Genomic DNA, 13,804 nt, shown 5'->3' on the forward strand with positions numbered 1-13,804 from the left:
AAAATTGGAGGAGGAGGGAGCAACTCTCTCGCACCCTAACCGTCCCGTCGGTGTGCGCTTCGACACCGGTCTGGTGAGGAGAAATCTTACAGAAAAAGATTCCCTTCTCCAGCCAGACTCCGCCGTTTATGGGTGAAGTGAACAAGGAATCGCTTTATGTGCGGAATGTTGCGCGCTCTCTGCCTGTCATTGAATGCCCTTAGTTCTTTTCGTGCACTCCACGGAGTGTAAAGGTACCCTTCTGTTTGCGCCGCGCTGGCTTATTTGACGGGGGCTGAAATATGCGACTGAAACTACCTGGTGATGATCAGTCTGGGCACGATGTGCGACTGTACAATGGAGGAGTACATAGAAGCTGCTCAAAGCCCTGTGATGGGGGCCCGCATTGTCTCCTGGGCACATGCGGTCCTCAACATTGTCCGGCAGCATTACGGGGTGTAGCGGGTTGAAAGCAGCGCGATGTGCAAAGTATAACCCACCGGCTCAGCAACTTTGCAGTCGCGGCAAACGTTGTGAGCAGCTAGGGCACGGCGTACCGTTCGAGCTCCGTGCTCAAAGGAACCTCTCTCAAGAATTTAAAAGGATGGCTTCTGCCATGTGTGCCTCTGTCATTGAGACGAATACAAAAAATACAGGTCGCACACCGTAAGTTGTGCACAAAATATATTCGTTTTCAATGAAGGAAAGAATAACTTAACTTGCCCTTTGTCGGTAACTACTGCCAGTTGGTTGCCGAATTGTGCCTATAGGCACAATACGCTGGCCAGGAACACCAGGAGCCGACAGGGGATGTAAAAATGAAGGCTATACGCCAGATATATGCGGAAAAGCCAGTGTATTATCTCTCAGTAAAAAAAATTTCGCACTTGAGACGCCTATATCTTCTCTTTCTCGCGGTCATTGGCAAATACGTAAAATAACACCCCTATCCTAACCGTACAAGATCAAGGTAAAAATGTAAACGAGTGCTGTATGTCGTAGGACATGGGCCCAGAAGGCAGGGTTATTAAACTGGCCGTCCAGGATGCACTGTTGCCGGATCTCATACATCACCAGTCGTTTTTTTAAGCTTTAACGCTTGCCATCCGACACACAGTGCAGAAGGCATTGACGTGCAACACACACGTTCTGCTGTCATGTACAGCGGCTCCATGTTTTCCCCAATGCAAGCTGCACGCTCACGTCATAAATGAAAACGCTGCTCGACTCCAGCATGACAGGGAAACATTGACTAATGATGGTCCGCGTAGAAAATTTTGGTGGCAAACGCCAAACAGGTTCACGCGATACACAACGAGACCAGGCACCGGGGCGGTGGTGTGTGAACCGCACAAGTGGTCATTTTTTTTTTTACTGGTGAAGAGACGTGGATATATTACAAGCAAAACAGTAGTTCTGAACATCGAAGAAAGAAACTGCACAAGATGCGTAATTTTACTGCCGCACTAAGAAGGCGCACGGCCGCTTGCTTTCCACTGGCCACGCCGTGCCTCCTGGTGAGAGCGCGTCTTGTACGTGCTGAATTTGCGCCTTCGGGTGGCCGTGTCCCGCCCACTTCGACGACTGCGCTGAGCACTGGGAGCCGCCTTCTGTGTAGAAGTCCTGCCTTTCACTGGGGGCCACCTCTAAAAATCGCAAAAAGCAGCGATGAACATTTACTAAGGGCGAGCAGGTCATCTAATCGCGAAACGCTTTGCTAGAAGTAAATCTATAATGTGGGCGCTGGCACAGCTTGTGTAGAAATGGCTGTGAATGGTTATACTTCTAAAACAGAGACGCTAGAAAGGAGACAAGTCTCACTGCTTCATCCATGACATGAAAAAACGCGAGAAACAGTGAGCTCACACAAAGAACTAGCGCCTGTCTTCGCTTACGTATACGTATATCTTCCATAATACTTGCTAGGTATATTCGAAGAGAACACACAGGCGTAATAAATATCGAGATTTAAGGTGCGCTGTCGAGTTACGCTGCTGCAGACTCAAGGTGTAGTCGTGTTTCTGGCTGCACTAATAAAAGAATTGCACGTCTCTTAAAATGCTTTGAAAATTATAGTGGCACCGAAGCTTTCATCTCTACAAAGTTGCCGGCGGAGATGACCCTCGCTGTTTCTGAATTTCCCGCGAAGCTTGCTGTGGTATTAGTGTAGAAGCCCGAAGTAAACCGCAAAGCTCGTCCAAGCACCTCTTGCGGTTTTTAAGACCACCACCACAATCAACAAGGTCAGGTTCAAATTCCCCTCAAGCAGCGATGGCAGAGTTAAAGTTTAGCATGAATTCTGCAGTACCTAGCGACCTCTTAGAGCCACATCACGCAGTCCGAAGGAACACATGGTTTATAAATATTCTTAGCCTCATCACTTCCTTCGGTGTTCCCATTAGCTGGCGTTCGCGGGAAGACTTAGGAAATTTAGAAAGATTTGGTTAGTGTAAGAAAATGATAAGTAGTAGAATGCATCTTGAAACCGCGCAATAAAGACAAGGGACGAGGTAGAAACCAACAGGACAGAGCGCGCTCTGTCCTGCTAGTTTCTTCCTCGTCCCTTGTCTTTTTTGGGCGGTGTCAAGATGCATTCTACTACTAGTCACCAACTAGCCCGCCTCTCTCTATTATACTTGATAAGTCGTGCGATATAACAAAAGCGACATTAGAGGGCACCATAAACGAGTGAGGTAAGTTAAATACTATGTGAAGTAAAATGTCATAATAAACATATTGTGTACTGTAGTTAGGCGGTTTCTAATAGGAACTTGTACTGGGCCGTCAAAGCACTGAATGTCATTTCCTACGTAGATCTGAAGAAACGTAATCGCCCATGGCGTTATGGGACAAAGAATTTCATTTGCGCATACACACGGTACAGGTGAGCGACGCAACATCGAGTCCCTAGCTACGCCTGGGGTTTGGCTCTTTCCATTTGACCCGAACGGTAGAATGCGGCGAGCCACTCCAGCTGGAAAAAAATAGGAAAGAGTCCCTACGCACTTTTTGTGGACGCTACGCGCTTATTCCATGCGATCGGACAGCTGTAATTCTTCATTGTGCAGTTCCAATAAGGGCAGTTTTAACCTCTCCAAACCTAATCGTTGCTATACAGTGCCCTAACGGGCCATTATAATTATCCAACTGGAACCCAAGCGCCTAAACGTTACGCTTAGGAAATAATTCACCTATTCTTCTCAATGACCGCAGTAATAGTTTTCCACTCGTTAGTGACCCCAACCAGTGTAGTTGCTATGTTCGCGCAAAATTTATCACTTTATAAAAAAATACTAATTGGAAAATTACCTTTTCCTGTGAGCACACTGTAGTGCGCCGAAAGTACATAGGCAAATCTATTCTACAAAATCCTTGCCCTCGCCAACGAAGGAAGGGCTCTTACGCTGCTCCTGACTTTTGCAAGGATGGAATGATGTCGCCATTTTTCTTTAGTTAACATCTATCATAGATTGTGAAATGAAAATCAAATCATGGTTGTTCTGCGCACGTTCAGAAAAACCGGAGCAGTAATTTGTTAAGGCAAGGCAAGTTATACGGACAGCCGGTTAGCCCTAAGAGTGAGAGACTAAACAGCGGATGAAGCAATAAAGCTAGGTGCTTAAGGAGACATGAGACTAAACCTTGCTGATAAAAATCTGCAGCCTTTCGCGAAAGGCACCCACATCAGCGCAATCTATCGAAGACTTTCGAGCATGTTTCAATTATAAAAACTTAAAATAGGCAGCTAGACGGCATGTGCGATTGCCATTTCTGTGTTGCCTGTATACACGCACAGATGCTTTCATGTGTGGCAGATGATACGGAAGGAAGAATGCCAAAATAACACTCACAAGCCTTTCAGCAGGGCTCAACTCGGGTTGGCCACCGTCATCTTTTGCCTCCCGGTCAGCCTCGGGAGAATAATAGTTGTCTTCCGTGACTTCAGGTTCATGCGCCGTGGTCCTCCTGACAGGGGTCCGGCTGGAAATGCAGAGAATGTTTGAAGGGTAAGGACACTTCACTGCATTTGCTGGAATAGCAATCTTAAGTATATGTCAGCCTTCAAGATATAACCATCAACGTAGTGAGTGCCCCACGGAAAGCTTCTGTGTGTCAAAGCCACCGAGTTTGGTACTAAAAGTTAGGGCTTTGGGATTTGCACAGTTTTCAAAATTATGTACCGAGTTTCGAGATTCCGGCAAGTTGATTGCTGCGAACCTTAGAACCAGCCGTGACACTCAACCTTTTCGGAAAATAAAATGGTCTAATTCCTTCGAACTTAAGACATCGGCCGCTATATGAGTGTGAAAGAAACCACGCTTACGGCATCAAAACTGAATTCGGCCGACTGTAATAGTGGAGGCCGCACAAAACGAGGAAATCAGCAGATTTTGCTCTCTCCGTCGGATAAATAGCCAGAGCAGGAAAAGGCCCTGTTCCGTGCACGGACATACAGTGGAACCGCCTGCGCATCCCCCCCCCCCCCCCCGGACAAAGCAAGTTGGAGGTTGGTTCACTGTCTTCATTCATTTTGCAAATCAAAGCAAAGGTCTTTTGATTCCGGTAGATCGAAATTTTTTGCGCTCGTGATCTTCGTCACTCCAGTGAAGATACCTCTGTCGCAGAACAAGGAATATTATTGCATTCTGGCACTGAGCGAACAACTGCACTTCGGAACTTAAGAGGAAACAAAGGACTAATACTCCCTACTATTGTTCATTAAAAAAAAGCGGTTATCTGGCTTCTGGCTACGTTGACGTTTCTCCTAAAGCAAAGCTGACACTAATGGGCAAAAAACTGGATTTGAGAATCTTTCTGCCACTGTCTTCATAGTCGTGGCGTTCTCACTATTAAGAGCGGGTTGCCGACGTTTTAAAGTGAGTCGCGGTGTTGCGTAGCCTCTGAAATGCGCGTTTAAAAAGATGTCGGCACAAGCATTTTACTTGCAGATTGGCCCTATGATGGGGACACGTGTATTGTGCTTTGCGTCATTACACAGAATATATAACGCCCCGTTTCCAGTGAACATGTTCTCTGTGTTTAAAACGCGGAACCCTATAGATCGGTTCAAGACAGCTTGAATTTGTCTATCTTTTATGTTCAAACACGGACTGTCACGGAAGGAATTTTAGCAGTCTCGCTAGGAGAATATGACCATGCACTTGCGAGATTTATTCGTATGTTTTCACCTATGCTAGTCAGCAGCAATATTTTGCCTTACTATCGATGTTCAGACTAAAACTAGACAATTTTCGCAAACAACCTACGGTGTAGTACCTTATGTGCCTGTAGGTGAAGCTAAAATGTCTTTTTATGGCACGAGATACCGTTTTTCCTCACGTATTGGTCGACCTGTTTATTTTTGGAAATCCCGATCTGGAAACTGAAGAGTCAAACAATACGCGTATCACGTCCAGACCCAGACGAGAAGTGTGGTAAACACGCTGAAAGGGACGCGAGAAAATAAGGCTAACAACGCTGTACTGGAGAGCCAAACGTTTCGGCCCGCTTTCAGTCAACTGCAGTTGCTGAACCTTTTACTGCACAAAATTTTCTCGCTTCCCCTTGTTTTCAAAGAATCTGCGCGAAATATTCTCGCACACGAAGAAAATCACGAAGCGGCGTCTCTACATCACCGTGCAGACCACGTACTTTAGAGAAACCGTCGTAAAAAGGAAACTATCGGCTGCTAAGCCGCAAGGACAGCTTTGCCTGCCGAACGATGGTGGCCGCATTGCTTCGCATATCAGAAAACCATCCTCTATACCTTAAAAGCATCTAAAAATTGTGCTAAAAAAAGGAGTCATATACTGCGGTAAGAGAGCCTGGAGGCACCGGAGTAGCTGTTGTAGGTGGTCGGCTTTCCCGATGGTTCCTTAGTCGACCAATACTTCATTTAAATTCCCGATGTATGGTTCAGGCACCCTCGACCTATGAGCTAATAATCCAGTAAATGCAGTAGATAATAGACCGCAAAAAATTTATATCTACCGCAGGACAAGCCTCGAACAAGGGCCATCAACAGGCTTTGGACATATATTTTATGCAATATGCTATTTTGTTCGTTATTCTTCGCTGAGCTGCTGAGCTGTGCATCCTCTAACGTAGGAGCATTGATTCCTGGCCAGTTCATCGCTTAGTTTTTTTATCGAGCAAGCCGCGACAATCAAACGGAAGCACATAAAATAGTTATTAACATTGCAACTGATCTCTGGTAGTAACCAGATAGCCGGTACAAAACCGAAATGTGAGTCCTTCTATTATATACTCAACCCTGGCGCAGATTCTTGGCATTTTAATCAGGGTAATATTAGTAGTCAGTAGGGAATACGTTTGCCATTAGTTGCATAAACATGAATTGGAATAAATGCGGCAATGATTAATAAATGAGTTAGGTATCGGACAAGCGTTTCCTGGTTTAAGTTTAATTGCTGAAATTCTTCACTGTTTATAGTTTAGTTAGGAATAAATAAAGCATATATTACAAATTTTGCTCTGAATTGCTGAATTGCCACCTTTCTCTTTGTTCAGACGATAAAAATTTTTAACCAAAGAATGAGCGAATGAACATACTTGCCTACCACCTATCATAATGAAAGGTCAAACCTGCATAGAAATCAACTCTCAGAGTGTGTCTCTGGTGGAAGAGATGAAAAATATAAGTTTCTTAAGAAGATCCAAGAAAAAAAGGGTGAATAGACAGCTGATAGTTGGCGCTTGTTTTGTTATCTCTTATAGCGTGTCTAAAACCCACAATGTGCAGGTTTTTTTTCCTAACGACATGAAGAGTACTTTGCCACGTTCCGAAACGGTCAAAAATCTCCAAAAGCGACAATATGTCAAGAAACACTCCTGACGTTCTAGCAGTCGTGTAGAAGTGGCTAAAAAACCTCCAACCTCTAGTCTGTGGTGCAGCGCCCTCTATGTGTATCCTGCATGTGATCGTGCTAGTGTGCCAAATAAAGTAACGTGTTGTAAGTCGCTCGTGGGAGTGAGTCATCTCCTTGTAGCTTCCTCACATCCAGCCCACTAGGCCTAATCGGGCCTCGACATTCGAACGTATATTCTCCGGCAATGAAAGCAAAATTTTACTATCCGGATATAAAAAGCGCTTTTCTTGCCTTGGAACGTCACAAATCTAGAATCACAGCGTCAAAAAAGCAAGGTATAGCGTTACCATCTACCTTCACTCCAAGCAAGACGTATCAGTCTGCAACAAGAGACAATCTCAAGACTCACGCCGTGATGGGAGGCTGCGCCTTGGTCGTCGCGGGTGTCGGGGAGGACGATGGGGCGTAGTTCCTTCTCCGTTCGAACAGCCCGCTCTCGGTGACCATGACGAAGGCCAGGAAGAAACCCACGATGACCACGACGAAGATAGTGAACAGGCGCAGGAAGAGCAGTGGCTTGGAGTCCAGGAAGTCGTCTTGGTGCGACCGCTTCTTTTCGGCTCCCAGGGAAGAAGGATAGCGGTGCGCGTAGTACAGCTCATAGTAAGGCTGTTCGCCGGTCTCCTCCAGCGAGGCGTACGACCCGTGCCAAGCTTCCGGCCCTGCCATTGCTGGATCCGTCTCTGGTGGCCCTGCTGAGATCATTACTGCTGGCTTCGTCTTCTTTCTTGCTTTGTTTGTTTCGCGAGAAAAAATTAGCAGTGATATATGAGCCATCCGCTAGAGTTGCCTACAGATGGCAGCACCGGACATCCAATTAGGGAAGGTGTTTCGTTTGCCTCCAAGCCACACCAGTTTATTCTTCCGGCTAACCTCCCTGCCTTTCCTGTTCCTCCTCCTGACGTTACACACAGTGGGATTAAAGTGCTGAAACGCCCGACTGGGACTGCCTCTATCTTTTCCGATCTTCCGATCGTTCGGGGTAAGCGGCAAAGGATATGCCTTGAAATCAGTGTGCGATTTTATTCATGGATATATAGTTGCATCAGGGACACTCTAATGCTAGAATGTTAATTCACAGTTTTTTATTTTCCGTTTTTTATTACAATTTTAATCTATATTCGAGTCTTCGTCACAATATAATCCAAATATTCCACTCCTTGCCCATGTGTGCGTTTGTATCAAAAATGCACCGTGGGTACCCTCGCCGTGGGTAATGTACCATTAAGCCTGAGGACATCATCATCATCATAAAGCGCTGACTGGCAGGCAATGCTGAATGCTCAAAGAAAGAGGCTACAGTCAGGACAGTATTATTCGCAGTTTTCACTCACTGCGGGCGGATTAGGCACTCTGTTCTCCAATTGCAGGTTCTTCAATTCTCTGCTAGCCAGATTTTGCCCCTCACTATCTCATCTCCCGATTTTGGTATATGAGAAGAGCAGCTTCTGCTTGAAGGAATTCTTTCTCAGAACCCGTGGACGACGGTGGAGATGTTGCACTGCCTTCCCGCTTGCTGGCTCGGTCAGCTCACGTTGCCTCAGCTGCAGTCAGTACCCTCAACAAAGCCACTGATCATCCACACCTCTGCCGCCTGCTGTATCATAACTGTGGCGCCTGCTATTGCAGATGCTCAAAGGATGCTGTTCCGTCTAGTCACTTCAGGATGTTTACATGAGACCAAACTCTGACGAAGACGAAGGTGGTACGATATGTTGGCTTTGAGCACGGGGTGGTGACGCGATATGGGAGGTAAAATGACCTATGAGCATGAGACACCTAATATTCCTGCCCTGGGAACCTTCGCTCTAAAATGTAGCTTTGTAAAGAATGGTGACGCTCACTCATTGTAGCCAACGGCGGAAAAGTTCGTCCACTGTGGCAGCTATCTTGGTGCTTGCGATGCAGTATTAGCCGGTACTTGTAGTAGACGGAGAATGAAATATAAAGGAGCTTTGTGAGTGACTCCGGTAGCATTCAAGAGTGATTGCTGAGACCTAAATACACCACAAGAAGGCAATTGTCGCAGAAGGTAATTTGTCCTGGAGGCAAGAGTATAACAAACAGGCTTTGCCTGGGAGCGAAGGCTGTTATTTTTGTTTCAAACGTGAGCGGAATGTTATCATTTCAAAAACGTGCCTTCACGCAGTTGCTCATTGATAACAAAATGTTTACTTTATATTGTGTGTGGAAGGAATTTCGATGATTAGCTTACATTGCCCCTCGCGCCTTGCCTTCTTCTCTCATCGTGAAAATTCGCAAAGGGAATAGGGTCAGTCTGCAAGAAAGGCACGGGCTAGAAATGTTGCCGGTCCTGAAGCCTCCTTAGCGACAAACATGATATCAGTTCTAATGAACGCCCCTTAGGACGGGAAAAACCAGTAGAGGGAGGAGATAGAGAGGAGGCAAGAGAGGCGGGGGGTTTCGCAGGAAGTCGCCTCTGAGCTGTCGAGGAGGAATGTCCAGCACAACAATCCTTCTGTGCCGATCTCGGTTGCTGGCTCACAATACCTAGCGGAGAGATCTTCGGCATAAACTGCCCCTGCATAAAAATCGCAAACATCACTTCCACGAGCTTTCGAAATGCCAACACTGCTGCGATTTTTGACTCGTCAACTGTGTTGGCAAAATCTTACGCGCTGTTTAAAATCTCTTACCCAAAGAGTGTAGCCACGAATTGGCCGCGCCGAGGAGAGCAAACATGTAAAAAAAGTTATTAATGTGGTCATGTGTCATATAAGGCGGACAAAAAATGGCGAGCACTCATAAAATAATGCGCGGGATGTCAGTACAAGTATTGTGTAAAAGGGTTAACTGAAATTTAACAGGCAAATTTATGTTTAGTTTTAAATATCACTAATGACTTAGTAGATGATGGCAGGGAAAAAAGTGTCGTAGTTTCTCTTTTGATACGAAATTTCAAGTGTTAGACATTCCACCAGAACAGCAATGCTGATCAGCATACGTCAGCCTTGTGGCCGTTGCAGCTCTGCGCTTCACTAGCCACTTCTTTGATCATTGGAGTGCGCCTGTAAGCCTGTCGTGCTACGTCGAACTTGGTAGCCATATATAATATATGAAGCCTTTATTGCATAACCATTTTCGTGGAGTGAAAATAAAGCTAGCAACACGAAGCTGGGAGGTTGTGTGTGCAATCGCCCAACCGAAAGGATATGTGGCCCAGGTTGGCTTCTCGGCACCTTAGGGTGGCGGGCCGGTGTCTACGGTGAAAAAGGCCAGGGCAGGGACTCGGCAATTTCGGGTGTAAGATCCATAGTGGATGCGGCTGCGGGGGTGGATCTGACCCGTTGCGCCTGACAGGGAAACGCTTTAGTGGAGGGCAGAGGCAGCAATACCCCAGACGTCAGGTCGTGTTCCACACAGTCCCTTTTTTTACAACAAATGAGGCAATAACACCCTTTTTGGTTTCTGTCACGGGTTGAATTCTATCGCCAGGTAGAAAATTAGTATAATTTTGCAGTATAATTAATTTTATAGCATCACTAACCGGGCCAACTTATAAACATTGGATATTGCAGAAACAATTGAGTTTGTTCGTGTTGCCACAAGTTCTTACTATGTGTCGAGCCTGTGTTTCAAACCTAGACTGCTCACCTAGACTGCTCACTTTTGAAAACAACCTTAGAAGGAAATGTTTCCTGAGCAGATGCTCGGTCGTGGCTTGAATACCGATTGTGAATTTCAAACCTAGATGCTCACTTGGTTGGAGAGAATTCAGGACAGGCTTTCAATAGACGCGTTACTGAAATTTCGATGCCGTGTAATATTGTTGGTCTATTAGATTCTATCATGTGTGATAAGCATTAGAAGAGTTAACTGTTGGGATAATTTGTGATCATACACACTAAAAAGAATTTTTGTGCCACAACAACACACACAGGAAAGACGACGACACCACGCGCGCATTCATGCATGATGAGCATGCATGAATATGGAAAATCTTGCATGCTCTTCCTCGGTGTATATTTTTGTACAGCCTCTTGACTTTGATAATTGGTAAGTCATTACATCTCCTACTTCAAATAAACGTGAATGAGTCATCGCTGAATAATTTTTAAACCTAGCATCATTCAAAGCCCAGAGACCAACCATTGACCGGGGAGAGGAGAGCACCCTGGGAATACCAACGTCTAGCGTTCGCAGTAACTGCTATAGCAGAGCATGGGCGTATCGATTAACTACTGCACCACTGCGCCAGCGCTGGCATGAGGGCTGCCAGGGTTCCATGAATATAAATCACAGATGGCCAACTACGCATATGTCGGCAGGAACCCGTTAGCTTATCATGTCACGCCCTTAAGGATAAGCTTAAGTCTCTCTAGTTTTTATCAATAATTATTCTGCAGCAGTAGCCGGTATAACTAATTTCTACAATTCTGAAGAATAAGATGAACGCAATAAAATGCTTCGCAGTGCTATAAACATAGATGATAAAGTCACTAAAAAATTCTTACCCTCTGATTAATAAGCCTAATGAGTGAGGCCCATCATTTACAGTGCTAGGTGTGCCTAGTGAAAGCTTGAAAGACAATAAGTCGCATTGTTTACGTTGAGCTGCAGTACCCTGCTTTGAGTGTACTCTATTATCTCTACGGACAACATTTCAGGCCGCCAGAGGTAAGAGGACGTTGAGGTGAAATTGAAGCAGGCTTGTATCAATAGTCCAGGACATTCTAACCACGAAAGAACCATGCTCGCCGGTTTCAAGGCAACAAAAGGTTATAGAACTTGAGTAAATTTACAAGGATTGATGACCATTCAAGCGACATTTGCTTTGCGTTAGCTAGTCGTGTTATTGTTCGTTCGAATAATGATTTTTCTGTGTAATGTTTACCATATCTAACAAGGTTTACACCGAGAAAAGCATCATTTAAATCTAGTAAGGTTGTATACACAAGTATGTGCCTTGGTGCTACCTCTTTTTTGCACCTTTTCTTGATCCAAACTGCAGCGCTCACCATGTTAGCGGTGCCTGGGCAGCCCCCTACTCTAAAAACGCATTGGAGTTTTTAGCCGCCAGGGTACCCACTGCAAACCCTTATTGCCCCGCCAGGTCAGGATTGTGTAGCCCGCTCTCCCACACTCATGCGTGGGGTCTCTGCTTAAAACTAGACGAAATTGTAAGAACATAGAAGAGTAAATTATTGAAGGCCATCCGTTTAGCATACGAGACGGCTATCATGAAGCCGGAATTGAAGGGACGTGCTGGGTAGTCTCGGTAATCCATACATTTTTCCTACGGAGGAGAGAGAAGACTTTGAAGAACAGCATAGAAGTAAAGTTGAGTGCGGCCGATTCCGAGAAACTTGCAACTGTAATTTCATGAGGAAAAAAGAAAGGCCAAGGCGAAGATTGGCAGTTAAATATGAGGCAGAATAGGAGAGGTAATTAGTGTGAAGGCGGTGAGGACCGTTCAAAGCGATAACAACCATAGCATGCATGGATGCAAAAGGGTTTATCAAAGGGATGCAAAGATTTATCAATTAAATGCCAGGGAATCGCCCAGATATGAAACCGGCAGTTGCTTTGGCGATGGTTTTCCGGAAAGTCTTATTTGTAATTACGTGCTCCCAAAAGGCATGCCGGAAGTATACGAAAGGAAATAATGGTAAACACGTTAGAAGAATCGTCTAAAGTAGCAGAAACAAAGACTGAAAGTCCATAGTGGCATGCACCCCACGACACTCTGCGGGTATTGGAAATGAAGGCGCTCGCACCACTTCCCGCCCGCTATTTCCCCAGGTTCCCCATCTCTCCCAGGAACACAGTTGTTCAGAGCCGTTATTAAGCTATATGGAAAGACTACATTTGAGGTTAACAAGGGAAGTATGCGCCGAATCAGACAAAGATCTGAACAGCGAGAAAGGGGCCATCCTAAAGAAACTGGAATGAAATATTTATATCAGTCCATTCAAGTCGAACTGTATGTTTTCAAATTCGTTCGATCTGCTTTAAGCCTGCTGCTGTGAGAGAGTTTACTCCAGATGGTATAGGTATGCCAGAAATATTCAGATATTGCGAAAACCGAGCTAAATACTAAAGACTTGGAGGCGGCGCTGTCCAGCTCGCATCCGCAAGAACAGCTTTGGCTGGTGAACCAGGTAAGAGCGGCGGCAAAAGCCTCCTGGTATGAGGGTCCACCCAATTAACGTCAATTTATTTAGTTCTCTATAAGTTTTGATTACAAACTGCCAGGAAATTCAACTCACTGCTATATCATCACATTCATTTTTTCTCCTCAAAACAGGCCCTCCAAAAGGAGGCGTCCTCTGTTACCTCCTACTTTATGTATCCTTAGCCTCGCCAGCATACAATACCTCCATGTGGTAACCGACGCCGACGACATCTCCTTATGCATGACTGAAGGCTCCAAAGAAAGTATTTGCAGTCATCCGGGGCGGAAGAGAGCTATAAAAACAATCATATTAAGCAGCAGATTAGCTAAAACTTGTAAACGTTTTTAATACCATGGTGCCAACGAATGCCAACAGGTGCATGCAAAGGAGTGCGCATTTAAGGTCGGGAGACAGGGAAGAGGCAAGAATAAAGCACTGGAGGAAACAAGTTTTAAAGCGGTCTTGTTGTAAATCCAACTTAAAGGGCAGAGATGGAGGAGGTGGAAAACCAAGGCGATTATGGCTGGGAAGAAAAAATAAAAGCGGCGAAAGTGAAATGACCGCAGGACTCCCCGCCCCTCTTTTATCTTCCGCTAGAAATAACGCGGATTGCAAAAAGCAAGAAAGAAATACAAAAGGAAGACTACAAGGTAGGCTTCTTAGTCGATCCCCCAGAATTCATGTTCCAGGCTAAAATCGAAGGAGAAATTCACTTCGACCCTCACCCTACCAGCGGTGTGCGCTTCGACACAGGTCTGGTTAGGAGAAATTTTACAGGAAAAGTCACTTCTCCAGCCG

The 13,804-nt window shown here is 45.4% G+C and overlaps 1 protein-coding gene across 1 annotated transcript; it reads right to left on the reverse strand.

The window, feature by feature from the left end:
* Nucleotides 1–1,372: 1,372 nt before the first annotated feature.
* LOC144107673 (uncharacterized) lies at nucleotides 1,373–7,587 on the reverse strand. The gene is made up of 3 exons (XM_077640788.1): nucleotides 7,219–7,587; nucleotides 3,831–3,960; nucleotides 1,373–1,625 (listed from the first exon to the last, which is right to left on the reverse strand). Exons 1-3 carry the CDS (start codon nucleotides 7,572–7,574, stop codon nucleotides 1,446–1,448), a joined length of 666 nt encoding a protein of 221 aa, XP_077496914.1. The 5' UTR covers nucleotides 7,575–7,587; the 3' UTR covers nucleotides 1,373–1,445.
* Between the last annotated feature and the right edge of the window lie 6,217 nt (nucleotides 7,588–13,804).

Source organism: Amblyomma americanum, chromosome 10 (genome assembly GCF_052857255.1).
Source record: "Amblyomma americanum isolate KBUSLIRL-KWMA chromosome 10, ASM5285725v1, whole genome shotgun sequence".
NCBI classification, from domain to species: domain Eukaryota; kingdom Metazoa; phylum Arthropoda; class Arachnida; order Ixodida; family Ixodidae; genus Amblyomma; species Amblyomma americanum.